The sequence below is a fragment of the Antechinus flavipes genome, chromosome 6 (assembly GCF_016432865.1).
Source record: "Antechinus flavipes isolate AdamAnt ecotype Samford, QLD, Australia chromosome 6, AdamAnt_v2, whole genome shotgun sequence".
NCBI classification, from domain to species: domain Eukaryota; kingdom Metazoa; phylum Chordata; class Mammalia; order Dasyuromorphia; family Dasyuridae; genus Antechinus; species Antechinus flavipes.
This window is the reverse complement of record NC_067403.1, coordinates 180537438-180555566: the sequence shown is the minus strand read 5'-3', so window position 1 is coordinate 180555566 and position 18129 is coordinate 180537438. Positions and strand designations below refer to the sequence as shown.

The 18129-nt window shown below is 37.5% G+C and overlaps 1 protein-coding gene across 1 annotated transcript in view; it reads left to right on the top strand.

Annotated features, from left to right (window-relative positions):
• The window catches only part of USP53 (ubiquitin specific peptidase 53), a 72000-nt gene that overhangs the window by 39188 nt on the left and 14683 nt on the right, over nt 1-18129 (top strand). The window contains exons 8-14 of the mRNA XM_051966235.1: nt 78-224; nt 2433-2582; nt 3980-4145; nt 4567-4719; nt 6228-6374; nt 6769-7504; nt 11289-11365. Of these exons, the coding sequence (XP_051822195.1) occupies nt 78-224; nt 2433-2582; nt 3980-4145; nt 4567-4719; nt 6228-6374; nt 6769-7504; nt 11289-11365 (1576 nt within the window). The remainder of the gene's footprint in view (nt 1-77; nt 225-2432; nt 2583-3979; nt 4146-4566; nt 4720-6227; nt 6375-6768; nt 7505-11288; nt 11366-18129) is intronic.

Here is an 18129-nt window from a genome sequence, read left to right as displayed (position 1 = left end):
CTAACATTCAAGATGTTCATGAAACTCTTCTGTTCACATTTGTTTTATTACTTTGCCCTTTTTTTCTTCTTCGCTAGAGTAACTGTGGCCAAAAAATAAAAATCCGCCGTGTTCTAATGAATTGCCCTGAGATCGTCACAATTGGCTTAGTTTGGGATTCTGAGCATTCTGATCTGACTGAGGAAGTTGTTCGCAATCTGGCTACACACCTTTATCTTCCAGGGGTATTTCATTCTTGTATTTCCATTAATATTTGGTTTCTCCCCCAAAGTCAGAGGGTTCATGATGAAAAATAAGAGCTGGGCTTGGCAGCAGAGATTTGGGCAGTTGATAGGCACTGTGGTTTGACATTAGCTTGTGGCCCTAGATAGATAGCTTCACCTCTCACAGTCTCCCAAAGCAAGAGAGATGATTTTCACTTGGTATCTCTGGGTTGTTTTCAGGGAACCGCTTTGTGATTGTGAGCTATTCAATTATTTTAAAGGGCTTTTCATTTTTGACACATTCGATTTGTTTCCTCCATCTAACTTCTTTGTCTTTGTCTTTAAGGAGAACTTTTTGTTATAATTCTGATATTGGGAGGAATTTGTGATCTAGTAGGAAAGAATGCTGGATTTGGAGTCAAATAACTGAAGTTTGAACTCTGGCTCCTTTTTTGATAATTGGTCAGTTTACTTTGATCTTGGTCAATTTACCTCTCTCTGGGCTCAATTTCTTCATAATTAAATGAAATAAAACGAGGGAATTGAATCCGATTGGATGACCTTTGAGGTTCCTTCTTACATTTGTCTGTATATATAAGGGAGCCATCCTGAAGGAAATCATAAAAGATTGTAGACTATACAGTATAGGAAGGGACTGTGGGCCATTTAGTCTAACCTTGTCTTGATTTTCCAGATAAAGGGATTGGAGGCAGCTAGGTGGTGCAGTGGATAGATCAGAGTTCAAATCTGGCTTAAGACACTTAACACTTCCTAGCTGTGTGATTCTGGGCAAGTCACTTAACTCCAATTGTCTCTGCCAAAAAAAAAAAAAAAAAAAAGGTAAGGGATTGAGGCTCAGGAGGCTGACTTCTAAGGTCCTCAAGGAGGCAGGTGGCAGCATTGGGATATTTAATGCCAGCTGGAATCTAGGCTCTTTTCCTATATGCTATATTATTTCCCTAACAAATAGGATCATGACATAAAACTGGGGATAGACCTTTAAGGTCAGCTAGTCCAACCCCTTTTCATTTTACAGAAAAGAAAACAGGCTTGTGAAGGTTAAGATCATTTAAACAGTAAATGTCAAAAGTAGGGCTTTTCTCCTGTGCCTTTGCTTTTTCCACTGTCTGGAAGGCAACTTCTATGATATGAACACAAAGTCATTAAATTATACTGAGCTTGATAATGTAATCTTATTTTCAAGTAATAGAAATGTTAGAATTGAGTTTTGAATAGGACCTAGTGTACTTTATTAGTCTTCCCTTGTCCCAGGATTTCCAAGATTATGCCCATTGATCCCTTAAAAAAAGTTATTTTATTATTTTCTACTGAAATATTTTGAATCAGTAGCCAAAATTTATAAAAAGTTAATAAAAGTTTTCACTTATTCTTCACATATGTGTGTCATAATCCTCATTAGGCCATTTTGTTTTGATATAGAATTTGGAAAATTGGACCTGAAACATTCAGAAATTCAGTTTTAAAAAATTTAAGTACCTGTTATATGTGAGGCACTGTGCTAAATGATGGCAATAATACAAAGACGGAACAAAATAGCTCCTGCTATTCTACCTAACTGGTTTCTAATACACAAAGTTTTTACCAAGTGCCTTACTGACATGGGCAGGTCATGAATATTTCTGAATATGTTTCAGTTAACTCATTATGTTTCATCACACTGATTGAAGTCTTCACAAATAATATGAGTAGAAAAATATAGGGGAACTAAAGAGAATCTAGCACAGTTTTAGAAAATGAGGAGTTTGGGCAGTGTTTTCATTTGTGTTTTTCAAAATTTGTTCATTACTTCACTAGGTTTGGTTTGGAACTGAAAAACACTTTAGAGGTACTTGCATCAAAACTCCACATTTTTTACATAAGGAAACTGAGCCTTGGAAGTCTCCAAGAAAGTATTTGAACCCAAGTCTCCTTGACTCCAAGTCCAGTATTTTCCCTACTCTACCAGTATTGCCAGAGGGACTTAGTTTTAGTAGAATTGATATTTGAGTTTAAGGTAGTCAGCAATGGTAATATCTTCACTACTGGAGTAATAACAGTAAATTGCACATTGGTGATAGGAAGATTTGTAGTGATTTTGATGGTGACAAGAAAAGGTAGAAGTTTCTACAATAGTGGGTGAGTAAAGGAAGGGATACAGGAAGACTGTGTTATTCATTTTGTTACTGTTGTACCAAATTGAAGTTACCAATGGGTAATCTTTTTATACAGTTGTTTTATAGGGTAACTGATGAAAATGCCAAGACTAGTGAGCTTCATCTTGTTGGCATGATCTGCTATACCAGCCGACATTACTGTGCCTTCGCTTTTCATACCAAGAGTTCCAAGTGGGTGTTCTTTGATGATGCCACTGTGAAAGAGGTAAGGGGTCTTTTGTGCTGGCTGATTGACCCATCTGTTTTTTTTTTTTTTAAACTATTTTAACTTAGTCAACTCTAGCTGCCAAAAGTTCATGAAGATCTTTGGTTTATGGGAGAATTGTAGCTATAGATTTTTCTTTGTTAAATACTTTTAAAATAAATTATGAAACATGTAGTCTCTCTGATATAAAACACTGGTCTGCCAAGCTATACCAAGGTGTTGCATGCCTCAGTGAGGAAGGAGGCTGTGATGGTGTGCCTCAAATCCTGGACACAGAATCTTGGTCCATTGACTAACCAACACATACTTTGAATACCTGCAAATATTCAGAGACATGAGCAGGGTTTCATGGAAATAGCTGCTAAATATGAATCTGGACACAATTAAAGACCATCTCAGAAGTCTGTCTTCTGGTGCCCAGAAACTCATGATTACAGTGAATAGGTTGTGATTTTAATTGGTGAAAGTAGTGCTCACTCTGTCCTTGTGTACATTATCATTGATCCATTCATAGGGCCCGGCTCCTTGTTTGATAGAATGACTTTTTATGACTTCAACTGATTCAAGATTTTATCTGTGTGGTTATTCTCTTTATGTCGATTTGGATATTTGAATCTTTCCATGTAATAGAAAGTTTACTGGAGAAAAAAAAAGTCCACAGGCCCCCTCTCACTTCCCACCCTACCTAGGCCAGATAGCTGGTAACATGGAATATAGAGTTCTTTGAGTTACACTAGGTTGTTCATTGGCCAGCCAGAGTTGTTTAGTCATGGGATTTGGTTTCTAACCAAACTAGATCAGCTCTGACACAACATGGCATTCCTTGGCATAGACTTTAGGAGCACAGGGTTCCCACTGTGCTAATGTAGAAAAGAGAGGGAGAGCATCCCACTAATGTCATGGAACAATTCAAAACATAATTGGCTTAAATCATGGACTGTTTTGAGTATGCATCATTCACTGAAGCTTATTTACTGTTGGTTTTCATTTTAATGGTAGAAATAGCATTTATTGGCAATTCTAAAAGTCCTGTAATCACCTAATGGCTTTTATTGATTTTTTTCACCTAAACAAATAATCCAGTTTAAAGTGGAGAAATAGGCTACTAAATTCCTTGTGAATTAAATAAAAACCTTTTCCTTTTTATACTCTTGACACATTTTGAGGCTGATAACTCCTGAAGCTCCACGTGTGTAGGATGTGACATAATTTAGTTTTAGCAGTCCTGTGGAATTCAACCTTAGACAAGTGACCCTGTAGCAGGTGATTATACCTGGAAAGATAAGGATGTCAGACACCTCTCTGGTCCTCCTTCCCTTCCCTTTTTTTAAAGGATCATTAATACTTAGTTCATCTAATGATTGTTCTGTAGATCATTGACCTTGAAACCTTTTTAGGTTGGGACTAAATGGAAAGACGTGGTCTCCAAGTGCACGAGATGTCATTTTCAGCCACTGCTTCTGTTTTATGCAAATCCGGATGGTTCAGCTGTGTCCACTGAAGATGCTCTTAGACATGTCGTCCACTGGTCCTATTATAAAACCTCTGCTGATGAAGACCTGGGTAATTTTTTCAGTGCTTTCACTATCAGTGTCCAGATTTGGGGACCAGATTGTATTAGGTGATTGGTAGGTTAAGGACAGTGTGTCATCAGATGGATTTACTGGGAACAAAGATTGTGAAAATCTGTGAGCCAGATTCTTTTTTTTTTTAATTGTATGGAATACTAAAAGATAATTACTACCAGAAATTCATAGAGATTGCAGAAGTATTTGAAATCCATAACTCCAGAAATCATAACTAAACTGAAACTCACAACTCCCTGCCTAATTGGTTAGGTCACTGGGAACTCTGCACCTTCTGCTAAAAATGGCACCATATTGAGAAGGGGGAGGAGGACTAATCTTCTAAAAGCAAAAGCTAATTTTAAGAATGGCCAGAAAATAGTTTTCAGTTCATAGTTGACAATGTTTCTGTTTCAAAGGTTTTGAAAGGCCCTCTACTCATAAACCAGAAAGTACCAAAGAAGATGGATACGGTCATCAGGTGAAGCAGAGAATCAATCAAAAATTGCATGTTGATGACACTGTGGCTTTGACTCGCAGCCCTGTCTTGGCGAGTGGTGGGAAAGGACCAGGTATAGATTTGTGGAGTGTGTGTGTGTGTGTGTGTGTGTGTGTGTGTCTGTCTATCTATGAAATGTCATTTTAAAATTTGTAATTCAGCCTAATTCTTTCAAGAAACCTAAGTTCTTTGTGTAGACCTACCACCTCATGTACATAAATAAGGCACTTAGTTAGCTAGTGTTGTCTTGTCACCAGTAAATTGCAAGGTTCTGTGTTTCACGGTTTCTTTATATTTTAATGTATGTATTGTTTTTAAGGCTCATTTTTCATTCAGAAATTTTGTTTGAACTATGAATTCAGCATTTTATGAGGTACCAGTAGGTCAAGGAGGTTGCCCCAAATCTATAATCTAAATTGTGCATATAGCATAATTTAATGGACTCATAATTTCAGTGATAAGAGTATTCCCCTCAGATCATCCCACCCTTATTGTCTCACCATATTCATTTTTTGTTTGTGTCTTTCCATACACTGTAGAGCTGGAAAAGACCTCAGAAGACATCTGGTAGTCTCCTCACTTTATAGAGGAGGAAGTTGGGGAAAGTTGTTTCCTTCATCTCTCCCATGGTTCAGTAACTATATACTATTTTTCCCCTCAATAGTATTTTATTTTTTCAAATACATGTAAAGATAATTTTCAACATTCATTTTTGTAAGTCTGTTTTTTTCCTCGCTTAACTCTTCCTTCCCTAAGACAGCAATCTAAGTTAAATCTGTGCAATCCTTTTAAACATAGTTCCATATCTGTCATGTTGAAGTACCACAGACTTTTGAAGAATTTGAGTTGAAGTACATTGTAATGTGCAAATCTCCCAGTAAGTGGGGCATCAGTCAATGCTGTGCAGAGTGGAGATACTTTAGAACCATTGTTTGTTCTTGACCTGATTCTTAGTATAATCAGACTCTGCTTTGTTTTTGTCTGATTCCACAGTCAATTTTTAGTCAGGATTATAATTTGTGTGACTTCAGTTTGAAGTGAAACAGATCAAGGGTGCCATATTTAGTTTTAGTTAGGAAACCTAAAATTCCAAGCAATGGTAGTGTTCACCTTTTTTACTATAACCAAAACTTTTAAATTCCTTTATTATTTAGCCTTAATAATGGTTAATCTTAGGTAGGAACCAGAATTTAACAGCATCTATGAAAAAAAAGATTCCAATGATTTTTTTTTTCTTTCAAAATTTTAATACCTAATGCTTGAAGTTTTCTTTTTATTTTCTGATATTAGAATAATCTACATTAACATTTGATATAACTTTGTTATCTTTCAAGGATATTACTTTTCTGGAGAGCACATTTTTTTTGTTTTAGGAAATACTCATTCCAGACTTCAGCTGGACCAGTTTCTAATTCTGACACCTTTAGATTTTTAGTAATAACACAGTAAATGGTAATCTTGTGCTCTTCTGACATATACCAGTTTTAAATATTTTAGTGCTAAGATTTATCCCAGTTTTTCTAATTGTTCAGAAGAAAATATAGATCTTCCTTCATGATCAGAATGATTTTTTTTTTCCAGTTAAATTTGATCATAGTGACCAGAGGGAGAAGCTCAAGGACATTTCTAGGGAATGTGCTCAAAAAGCCGCTGAACAGAAAAACTTCCTCTCCTCCCAAAGAAGAGATTTGGAGAGGGAACAGAGGAAAGAGACTGGGAGACACCGAGGTAAGTGACAAGTCTTGTAACAAACACCTGACAAAGACATGCCTGAAGATCAGTTCAGGCTGAATGCTTGGCTCTCTTTCTCAGATGTGCCCTTTAAGAGACATTAGTGATTCTCTTATGATCCTTCCCCTTCCCTGTTCCTGATTTTATTTTGGTTATTATTCTCACATCTCAAAGACTGCTTTAGAAATCCATTAGGGGTTGTGGTGCCATCGTATAAGCTGAGGCATTTTCAGTAGAGGCCCCTCGTATCTGCCCTACCCCAGCAGCCAGATACCACAAACATTATTATCAGAGATGCTTGTGGTTGAGTGCTCCTTCTCATAGCAGATAGCACATTCAATTCACATGTTAAAAAATGACTGCCCAAAGCTTAGTGCATTTTTTTTTTCAGAGTTGCCCAGTGAAGATCTATCTCGCTTCAAATCTGGAGCACCCCTTGCTGCCTCAGCAAATGGATTTCGGCAGCATGGCAGCCAACCTGGATCTTCCAGCCAAGGGAGAGGGTCTTCCCGACATGAGCGTGCCACACTCCAGAGTCGGCCCTCCACACAAGTGCCAAATTCAGTCAAACCCCAGATGCTTGCTTCAGGGGAAAAGATAACCAGCAAAGGGAGAAGTGACAGTGCCACTGGATATGACACAGACAGCAGCCAAGACTCTCGGGACAGGGGCAGCACCTGCAGTGGCAGCAGTGGCCGCAGCCGGGCCCGCAGCTGGAAACCAATGAGAGAGACGCTGAATGTTGACAGCGTTTTCAGTGATGCTGAGAAGAGACATGCTGCTCCAAAGCACAAAGCAAATAGTAAATCCAAACACAGCCAAGATCAGAGAGGTAACAACTGGCCCAAAGAGACAACCAAGCAAAAAGGTTTAATGACCATATATGAAGATGAAGGAAAGCAGGAGACTGGAAGCAGGAGTTCCCTTGAATCTACTGGGAAAGGACCTGAGAAAGGGAAAGGCCTTATGGAGAACAAGGTTCTCAATGATGGTGGGCAGATACAAAGGACTGAGTCGGGGTATGAAAGCAGTGATCGGATCAGTAGTGGGTCTGCCAGCTTGGATTCCCCACTCCTGGAAGGGAACACAGCAAATCCCAATAGTACAAGAGAAACACGGTCTGGCAGGTAATACACATGACTAAAAGGAAACCATTTTGTCTGCACTCTTGGTTGCTCTCAACAAATATTTATATGTAAATACAGATTCATTTTTCTTTTTAAAGAAATTATAGATCTGCAATTTTCTTCATATTCTGAAACATTTATCCAAATTTAGAGGTCATGATGCAGTATAGTTATCCCTTCTACTTCACACGTTTCCCCATCATGATTTTAATATATTGCGGATTGGCATAAGAAATTAAGTGAGAATTTTGGGGGAGTTTTGTGGAAGCTGCAGATGACATGTGCCAGCAGATCACACAGACCCTATCATTAAACACTTAATCCAAATTTTATAATAATGTTATTTAAACACACCATAAAAAAGAGGAAAAAAAATTAGATTTCTTTGGTATGAAGGAAGATCCAAAAATTTTCATGTTGGCTTTCCAGATTGCAAGACTGTGCCCCTAACCTCTTTAATTCAGGATTAAAAGTCAAAATATCTGTGCTTAGGACTAATCAGCAAATCTGTGAATATCTTTGGACTTGTTTCCTTACCTGTAAAATGAAAAGATTGTCTTGTCCCATCTCTCAGATTCTGATTCATAAAGATTTTCATGTCAGTGTAAAGGATTGCTTGCCATCTGGGGCAGGGGGTGGAGGGAGGGAGGGGAAAAATCGGAACAGAAGTGAATGCAAGGGATAATGCTGTAAAAAATTACCCTGGCATGAGTTCTATCAATAAAAAGTTATTAAAAAAAAAAAAAAAGATTTTCATGCCAGTAGCAGGTGAAAGCATCACTCACCTAAACATTTTGAAAGTTTTCATCATATTTGTTTGAATAATGTGAACACTTTGATAAATATCTTAGCAATATTGAAAGTCTGGAATTTTTCTATGGTTTTGAACAATAAGTGTGAACTGATTCCATAAGTGAGTGAAATAATGGGCCTTTGCTCAGCAATCAGGTATTCATTCTCTTGTTTCAAATGGTTCAAATGTGGTTCCTTATATTGAAACAAACTTCTTTCTCCTCATCTGTAAAGTGGAAGTGATGTTACTTGCATGGTCTGCCTTGTTGTATTGTAGTGGGGAAAGTGCTTCTTATCCTCTGATCTGTCAGCCTAGCTGGACTGATGGCAGAATTCTTCTACCATTTTCATTCAGGATTGCCTTTATTTATCCCTCCTTGCCTGGATCTGTGATCTCATCAATTTGCTTGCTGGCTCCCAGATAGCTTATCTATGGCTGGGCACCATTTGCCTTATGCTCCAAAACTCTTGTACATATGCTAGGATCCTTTCTCTAGACAAGGAGCATCTCCTTGTCATCAGTGCAACTCACAAGATTTCCATCCACCTGTTATCCCTAATCTTGAGACATCACCGGCTTGATTGCTTTTCTGAGGGCACATCTCTGTGATGCTTGTCTTCTGGTCCTAGAATGTCATTATTGATAAGATTTTATCCCCTAGTAGCACGTCACTCATTGGCCAGTGGAAAAAGAATCTCACTGGTACTGGCAGTTAAATTAATGCTGAAAACTCATTTTTGCTCCTTCTGCTCCCTTCTCTATCTCTTTGTCATCACACAGAAGGGGGTCTCAGAATCCAGAACATTTGGGCATTTTTCTTTGTTTTATTGTTATTCTGAATAAAGTGCCAGATTCATTTGTAAACACAGTAAGCCCTCTGGGCTGGTGCTCAAAAGACCTTTCTGGCACCACATTGATATGATTAGATTCTATGATTAGAATTTGCTGTCAGCTGGCAGATCCTTGGCAAGGTCACTATCACAGTTGGAGCCTGAGTAGGCCCCAGGGAAGGACTTTGTGGAAAGAGAGCTTGTTTGGGGAGGACTGAAATAACTAAAAAGAAATGACTTAGGAATAATAAGTACATTAGCCATACATTTCTACCTTTCTGTTAAAATCTGCCATCATGTGATCGCTTTGTAGCTCACAATACAAAGAAAGATGTTGATATTCATTTTTTTTGTTATTTGATAATATTACAAAATCCAGGAATCCTGGCAACTATTTCTTTTTGAACCTTTTTGGTAGTTTGAATTGTTTTTGTCTGGCAGCTTGCAGTATTTTTTCTTTGAGATTGTAGTTCTTGCATTGGAGTTTTGCAACAATGTTCATTGGGCATTTTTTCCTTGTGGGATCTCTTTCTGAAAGTGATGGATTCTTTCAATGACTATTTCCCCCTCTGTTTCTAGAATATTGGGGTTGTTTTCCTTGATAATATCTTGAAGAATGCTATCCAGGCTGGGTCATTTTGCTCATGGCCTTCAGATAGATCAATAACTTTTAAATTATCTTTTCTGGATCTATTTTCCAGGTTGGCTGTTTTTCCAATGTGTATTTTACATTTTCTTGCATTTTTTCATTCTTTTTAGTTTGAATAATTCTTGATGTCTTGTAGTCATTAGCATCCATTTGGTCAGTTCTAGTTTTTAATGTATGATTTTCTTGAGTTAGCTTTTCTATATCTTTTTTCATTTGGTTAATTCAATTTTTGAAGATGCCATTTTCTTCAGTGATATATATATATATATATATTTATATATAATATATTTTTGCATTTGGCCAATTGTATTTTTTAAGGAATTGCCTTCTTTTTCTAAGTTGTTAACTTTCTTGCATACCTCTCATTTCTTTTCTCATTTTTTCTTCCACTTCTCTTATTTACTTTTTTAAAGTCTTTTATGAGTACTTCCAAGAAGCTTCTGTGGACTTGGGTATCATTCTCTGGACATTTTGTCCTTGCTTGAATTGGTGTTTTGGTCTTCCCTGTCACCATAGTAGCTTTCTGTGGTCAATGTTGTTTTCTGTTTTTTTGCTCATATTATTTTCTTTTGGTATTTTCTCTTTTTTTATTTTTGCTCTTGGGGTAAGGGGGACTGTCTCAAGCTTCTTGTGCCGCTCTGAGCCTTAGCTTTGAACACAGGAATCTCTTGTGTTTGCAAGAGTAGCTCTATCGTCTCTTTCCAGGAAACAGCCTGTTTTTTTCCCAAAATTTGCCATATGAGCTGGGACTGTGGACTGCTTTATTGGTTTGTTTCACTACTGAGTCAGGACCAAGAATCTCAGTTGCTCATCCATTGTGATTTAAGACCCTCTCATTGGCTTTCCCAGACTCTGAGCTGAGCTGAACACTTCTTTCACCTCAGTGAGACTGACCTTTATCGAAGTTTTTCCATCTATCTTGAACTGGAGAATAGTTTCATTCTGTTACACTCTTTTCAGAAGCTTGGTTTCATGTTGTTTTTGAGGGAAACTGGAAGAGCTTGAGCCAGCTTCCTGGCTTTACTCCATCATTTTGGCTCCAGCCCCAGAAGTTACATAAACATTCCTTTTTGGTAGTTAATAAGAAAAAGGTGAGCATTTCTGGTGAAATTGGGGGGCAAAATAGATGTGGTCATTCCTACTCTCCAGATGGTGTTCCAGGACATGCTAGGCCAGCAGAAGAAATGGCTGCTCTCTATTAGAAGGTAATGTATGGAAAGTGTCTATAGCTTATCTTCAAAATCTCAAAAGAGAAACTGTTCAGAGTAGAATTATGAAGTAGATATATTTCTTGAGGAGGAAAATCCTCATCACCCCTATTTTAAATATTTGGCACAGCAATTTATTTTTCATATTCTTTATACACGTTACTTCTGTAGTAATTGGAACACCATGGAGAGTGTAAAAACTGAGTCATATAATTCTGTTGGGAATATTGTAAGAAAGATATTAGAAGAATTTCTTACTGCATTTGCATTTTTTTAAGCCAGATGTTTTGTTTTATTTTTACAGTAACCAGATTCAATCAAGTAAACTGAATGTAGACAGTTTGCAACAAAACTCCCGACAGTGCAAAGACCATCTGGAAGGTAGGAATTTCATTTATTAGTAGCAATAAAAAACCAAATGTCATGTTTATATTCATCCTTTAGAGTTAATGTGTTCAAGAAAGTCATGCCCCTGCCCCCAACCCGGTAAATAGTCTTCAACTGGCCAACATGGTGATTAGGTGCTAGGCCCATTCTCACAGCCTTGTCTTCCCACCTTCTGGCCTTCTTTCTGGTTATAAAGGCAGCCAGTTTAGTTCATGCTTGGATTTTTTACACTGGCTTCCAAGGTAATCTCTTTGCTTCACATGTTCCCCTGTTCTAGATGGTTCTACACTTAGTTAACACTGATATTCCTTGAAGAAATTGAGGCAAAAAAGTGACTTGCCCAGGATCACATAGATAATAATAAGTGTCTGGTTTTAACGCTTTCCTGTTTTTGAGCTGAGTCTTCCTTACTTAGACACAAGATTGGAGCATATTAGAGTATAAACTTTCTCTAGAAGTTTTAAGAATTTAAATATAAAACGTGAAAATTTTGTTTGATCTTTTAAAAGTTGGTTTATCTTATTTTCATGAAATTTATGTACACAAAAAGAAATGAATACTCTTTTTTTTGTGGAGTACTCTGGTTTTCACAGTATTTTTTGGCTTAGTTTGGGATATTCAGGACATTAAGATTTTTACATTCATAGGGCAGCTAGGTGGTGCATTGAATAAAGCACCATCTCTGAAGTCAGGAGGATCTGAGTTTAAATCTGCTTTCAGACACTTAATACTTCCTAACTGTGTGACCCTGGGCAAGTCACTTAAGTCATTTAACCCTAATTGCCTCAGCAAAAAAAAAAAAAAAAAAGATTTTTACATTTCTTTCTTATGTTATTTTGTGTTGATTGCTGAAACTTTTAGAGTATTAATAAATTTATTTTTGACATGTCTTTAAAGTTCCCCCCCCCCAAAAAAAAATATTATAAGTAGACAAGAGAGGAAATAACTTACTTTATATTTAATTAAATCAAGATACTCCTCTACCTTTTAACATAAGGGAAAAGTCCCTACTCTTGGTGTTATAGAAATCATTGTCTCAGTTGGAAAGGAACTGAAAAGCTATCTAGTTCATTCTCATGGGCAGAAAAATCCAAAGACCACACATATATTGGTGGCCAAAAGATCTCCCTCAAGCTGGGAATTAGGAGATGTGGAGTGTAGGCCATGTGTCATTCAGTAGATGAGGTGAGTTGAAGAAATCCTCTTGACTTCATTTTTCTCATCTGCAAAATGAAAAGGGTGATCAGACGGAAAGCTCTTCCAGTTCAAACATACTACAAATGTGTGAAGATCCTCTTCAATGGCTGTTTACTCATTCTCAGCCAGGATGCTTCCTAGCATATTTGGTTACTTGAAACACTAGTTAAGTTTCTGAATTGGTTAATAGGAAGGGAATATGATCAAAGACCCTCATCTTTTACCAATGATTAAAAGGCTCACTCCTATACTTGCAGTATTAGAATTGCCCCTTAAGTCAGGAATCAGCTTTGATGGACTTTCTGTCCTTTAAACAGCAACAGGCAGCATGCCAGGGCCACCAACTTCTTCTGTTCTTATGCACTTGTCTAGGCTAAAAAAAGGAAATAAGGCTGGGGCAGAGGAACCACATGATTAAATGGTAGCTTTGAGAAATTTCTTGATCTTCCCAGATTGGCATTTTAAATTTCTGTAGAATTTCAGTACCTGGAGCACATCACCTTCACTCATCCTTCAATCTTTTAAATAGTAGTCAGTTCCAGTTCACAAAGATAAAATCTCTTTCTTTAGTTGGTTCAGTTTTTTTTTTTTTTTTTTAATATGGGATATGAGACTTATTCTTTCTCCAAAGAACATCCATTCCTGCTCAGTGTTCCCTCTTTTAGTTATTTTTCATTCAGAATGAAGAATAGGTGTATTTGTTTAGACTTTTGGGGAAAAAACCACAAATAAAGCCATAGATATGTTATTGATTATAATGAAACCTTTAATTATTTTGTTTTCATCAGATGATGTCATATTGAGAGGATACATTTGCCCAAAATAAATTGATTTCTTTTCCCAAATTAAAATGCCTCACAGGGTCCAGGGCCTGATAAATATTTCTTTGGCTGAGTATCAAAGGAGACAGCTAAAAGGTTGGCTAGAAATCACCCCAGAAGACAGTGAATTTGAACAACAATCAGAAACTCACTCCCAGCTACAAAGCATTGTTTGTCTCCTGGTTGTCATCAACAAAGAGGCACAAAGCTTTGGGTGGTGTTAAAAATTGCTCTAAAGCACTTTTCCTTTATTTGTATTTTAAAATAGTCTATACTTGGACAGGTTTACAAACCACAAATATAATTTCTATCAATTGTGTGTTAACCTAATAAACTGCCTTTTACTGACACCGATTACAGCTTCTTTTTTAACTTAATAATTGAATCTGAGAGTTGCTGTGTGAACATATCTAAACTTGGCGGGGCTGGTCCTTGGGCAAGAATTGCCCTGACATTTCCTGTCAAAAATTTAATAGATATAGCTCATTTCTTCTCTAAACATAATATTTAATGGATAACAGACATAGAAATCACCACTTGGTCAATCATGGGCTCTTCAGTTTGGTCTCTTAGACCTGCTTAGGTTCTCCTCTCTTACTCTTTCCCCACCCCCAACTTACCTCCACAGATGCCTCAGGAAAGTATCCAAGATGATAGATAGTAAGTTTAGTTATAGATTCCAAGCCTACTGTGATTCGGTCCTTGCCTTGAGAATCATATTTTTAAATGAGTTTTTCTGTCAGACATTTCTCTGTGGTATGCCTAGGTCATGCCTAAGACCTTTGAGAGCTTTCAGAATAGTGTTCTTTTTCTTCTGCTATCAAAGGATACATCCTTCCTGTCTAAATATAGATAATTTATCAATATTGGGTGTTAATGTGTTTTTCTGTGGCACGTACTAAAATAGCTGTGCTGCTATAGCTGGATATTGAGGTTTTGGTAAGGAAGAGATTATTCCAAGTAACTCTCAGGGTTGATAATCCCAGAGATTTGAGTCTTGGTTTTCATCGTGAGAAACATGATGCCTCTTCCCCCAAAGTCAAATATTAATTGTAGAGTTGTTGTTTCTTAAAAGTTAGCTAACTTAGATAATTCAAACTGTAGACTGACTGTGCTTGTTGCTCTTAGATAATGTAGCTGTTTTTAACTTTGTAATATGAATTTTTTCTGCTTTTACAAATCTGAATAAACTCATCATATTGTTCTTGGGGATGATTTATTTTTTTAAAAGATAGATGAGACTTTGAAAATGTGAGGGTGCTCAGAAACAATTTTCACCATACTTGGAACTATGCCAAGAATTATGCCAAGTGCTAGAGAAATATAAAAACAAGGAAGCAAAATGGCCCCTGCTCTATTGGAGTTTACAGTTGTTGGGGGAAACAACACATTCAAAGTGGCTAAGGAGGCCCGAAGGAAGAATGCCCATATTGGGGTAGATACTTGCGAAGGATGGGAAAAAGATATCCAGTGAGTAGAACTAGAAGAAGAGGTGCCTGATTCAGGAGGTCTTCTCAAAGTGGTGGTCATGGAGAGCTACTTGGTTGCCACTGATTACCCTTAGGCACAGAACTAATTTGTCACTGGAAAGTCCAGGGACTCCCTATTGCATCTAAGATAGAATAGAAAAATGCCTTTATAGCCTTTCCTTTCATCCTCATCAGTCATCATTCTCCCTCCTGTCTTCTTTGCTCCAGTCAAATTAGCCTTCTTTCTGTTCATCACATGTGAAACTGGATATTCTATCTCTATGCCTTTGCTCTGGCCTCCTCTCAAATTAAGAAGGAACTGCTTAGCCCTATATTCTGCTATGAGCCTTTCCTGAATCCCTCCCATCTATCTATGCCAACGGCCTTCCTTCCTCCTTCCCTCACTACTCTGGGTATATTCTTTCTGTGTATTTTGTACCTCCTTAGATATGCCGTCATTAGAACATCAGCTCCTTGCTTCATTCTCAGTACTGGTATTTTTAAAGCCCAGGCACTGTTCTTGCACATAATAGCCACTTAAATACTAGCTGGATTGCTTTCAAAACAAATGGAGGCCATTAGCAACTAAAATTATTTTTGTAGGCAGAAATAGTGTCTAATTCATGTGGATTTAAACTTCAGCCTTGCCTGGCCAGGACTAGTAGGGTTTTGCTCCCATGGTGAAGAACAGTAACCTAATGCCTGTGTTCTCTCCTGGATTCCTCGTGGAAATCCTAACTAAGAGTCTAAGATGGGTGCATAATAGAAGGGGCTGAAAACCAAGATTCCAGCAGATGGGGAAAGGCCTTAGCTAACCAATAAAACATATGTTCAGCACCTGTTGTATGCCTGTGCCAAGTGCTAGTAATAGAGCAATAAGTAAATGTATGAATGTACATATACATATACATATACTCCCTTGCAGCCAACAACAGTTCATTTCCATTCTCCATAATGAGGAGGTATTAGCAGATAGATCATTGAAGGACTAAAGCCATCCCTGTAAGAAACCTCAAAGAGGATGGTATGAGGTGACAATCAAGGGACTCTATCACAGTCCAGGCATCTATATTTTTGTTTCTTTGCTCTTATTGGGGGGGGAGGGGTCAGACCATGTCTTTGAGTGACCCTAGCACAACACTGTGCGTGCAATAGATGCTTGTGTCCTTATCTCTTTGGAGTGGTGGCTGAAAAAATCTGAGACAGTCAAAAATTTGGAAAGTGATCTTGAAAACTAGAACTTTGATCTTTACCAGAGCACCTGGGATGCTACTGGAGATAGCACTTAGTGGCTCTTAGCTAGGAGACAGGAGGTCTGAGTTCTCTGGGTCTCACACAGGTACGGCCAGCATTTTGTGGCATTAGTTATTTTTAAAAATAAAAGTGAAGTAACACCTGCCCACAGTGTGGCTATGAAACCTCAACTGAGAGAAGAAATGTGAAAAGTTAGTGTAAAGGGATCTCGCTGGGGGCTCAGTGGATGGAGTACTGGGACTAGAGTCAGGAACACCTGAATTCAAATCCAGCCTCAGACTTCTAGGCAAGTAGGATGTTCTGCCTACTTCAGTTTCCTGAAATGTAAAATAGCGCCTGTCTTCCAAGGTGGTGGTAAGTGCTTCATAAGCCTAAAAGCCCTCTGTAAAATGCTAGTTATTATTAATATGAGAGAGAGTACATTTATCATCATTGACATCTTTGACTAGTGTAGATGTTACAAAAGAGGAGTCTTTTTCAGATTTCACAAAGTGACTCTTGAACTCCCTCCCAACTCACAAATTCTTTGTTCTGTCTTCTCAGTCTCAGCATCCTAAATAAGTAGAAAGCTGTGCAATCATTTTCAGCTTAGCAGCAGTGCTGAGGGATGGGTTGTAGTTGACTTTTAAAAAACATCTGCTCTGTTCTGGTGAAAGGCCTTAAGAGTCTTCCATGTGAGGGTGGGTTTAAAGAACCTGGAAGTATTCATTTAGTATCATAAAGAACATGTGAACTGGTTTTGAGTGTTTGAAGAGAATTTGTGCAGAACTGTTCAACTACCCTAGAAGTTATAGCTATACTTAGAACAAAGAAGCTACAAAGAAGCACTTTAGTGTCAGGAGGGAAAACAATAACTCTTTTACCATTAATGCTAACCCAGGTGGCACGGGCAGCTCTACCAAGCTGTGTCTGGACTACATTTTGTTGAATGGATTATAAACAAGCTGACATGGTGGCTCATAGAAGTCATATTTGAGGTGAGCTTTAAAGAAGGGAAGGAATCCAAGTAGATAAGCAGAAGAAAGTCTGAAAGGACTGAATTTATGCAGGGGCCAGTGAGTAGTGAGGTCTTCCAGGATGCAGAATGGGTGGGAGAAGCCAGGTAGGCCAGTGAGAGGACTTCAGTGGGGCAAGGGCCCTATTGGGGCATTAGTATTTTACTTAGGAAATAGCAACTTGCAAGCCATGGCAAGTTTTTGAGCCTAATCCAGAATTATGGACCAGGATGATAGGACAGCATTAATAGTAGTACTATAAAAGATGGATTAGAGGGATATGGTATGGAGAATTTGGGGAGAAACCTAGGTGGCCATGCTCGTTGGGGAGTAATAAAAAACTGTACTATTTTCTTTTTAAAGATGTATTCTAAACTTAGTAACTGTCAACAAAAACAAACATTGAACTATATAAATAAAAATAATAGGCACTGGCCACTTTTCCCTAGTAGCTTTTAAAAATGTTGCAAGACAACTTATTTGAAGATAAACTTGTGGATTTTGTTGTGAAACCACATTTTACTCTAAAATGCTATATCACTTGAAAACTTAGTATACTTTGATTTTTAAATGTATTTTTAAATTTAGCATTTTAAAGTATTAAAATCTATTTTTTATTCACCTATGTCAGTTCCTAGATGTCAAAGTGAAAAAAAGAAGTTATCAGCTTTTTTTTTTTTTGACATGTTGTGTTTTACATTATAGCTTTTAAAATAATCAAATCTCTCCATTTCTCCTTTTGAAAACTGGCAACCTTAGAGATAAAAGTAGCAGTTACAATTTCAGAATTTTCTTAAGAAGTATACCTTTTGAAATTATTTATATATTCACTTTTTCAAAGTTACTGTAACTTGCCTTAACTATTTAATTAAAAATGTTACAAGAACACATTACATGTGCCTAGTGTGCTTTGTTAATCCTGCATTTTGTTCCCAGAATAGTAGGCTACTCAGATAAACTTTGTGGACAGGAACATGTCAGGATTTGGTTTTTTCCTCTGGGATACCTAATCAGAGTTTTCA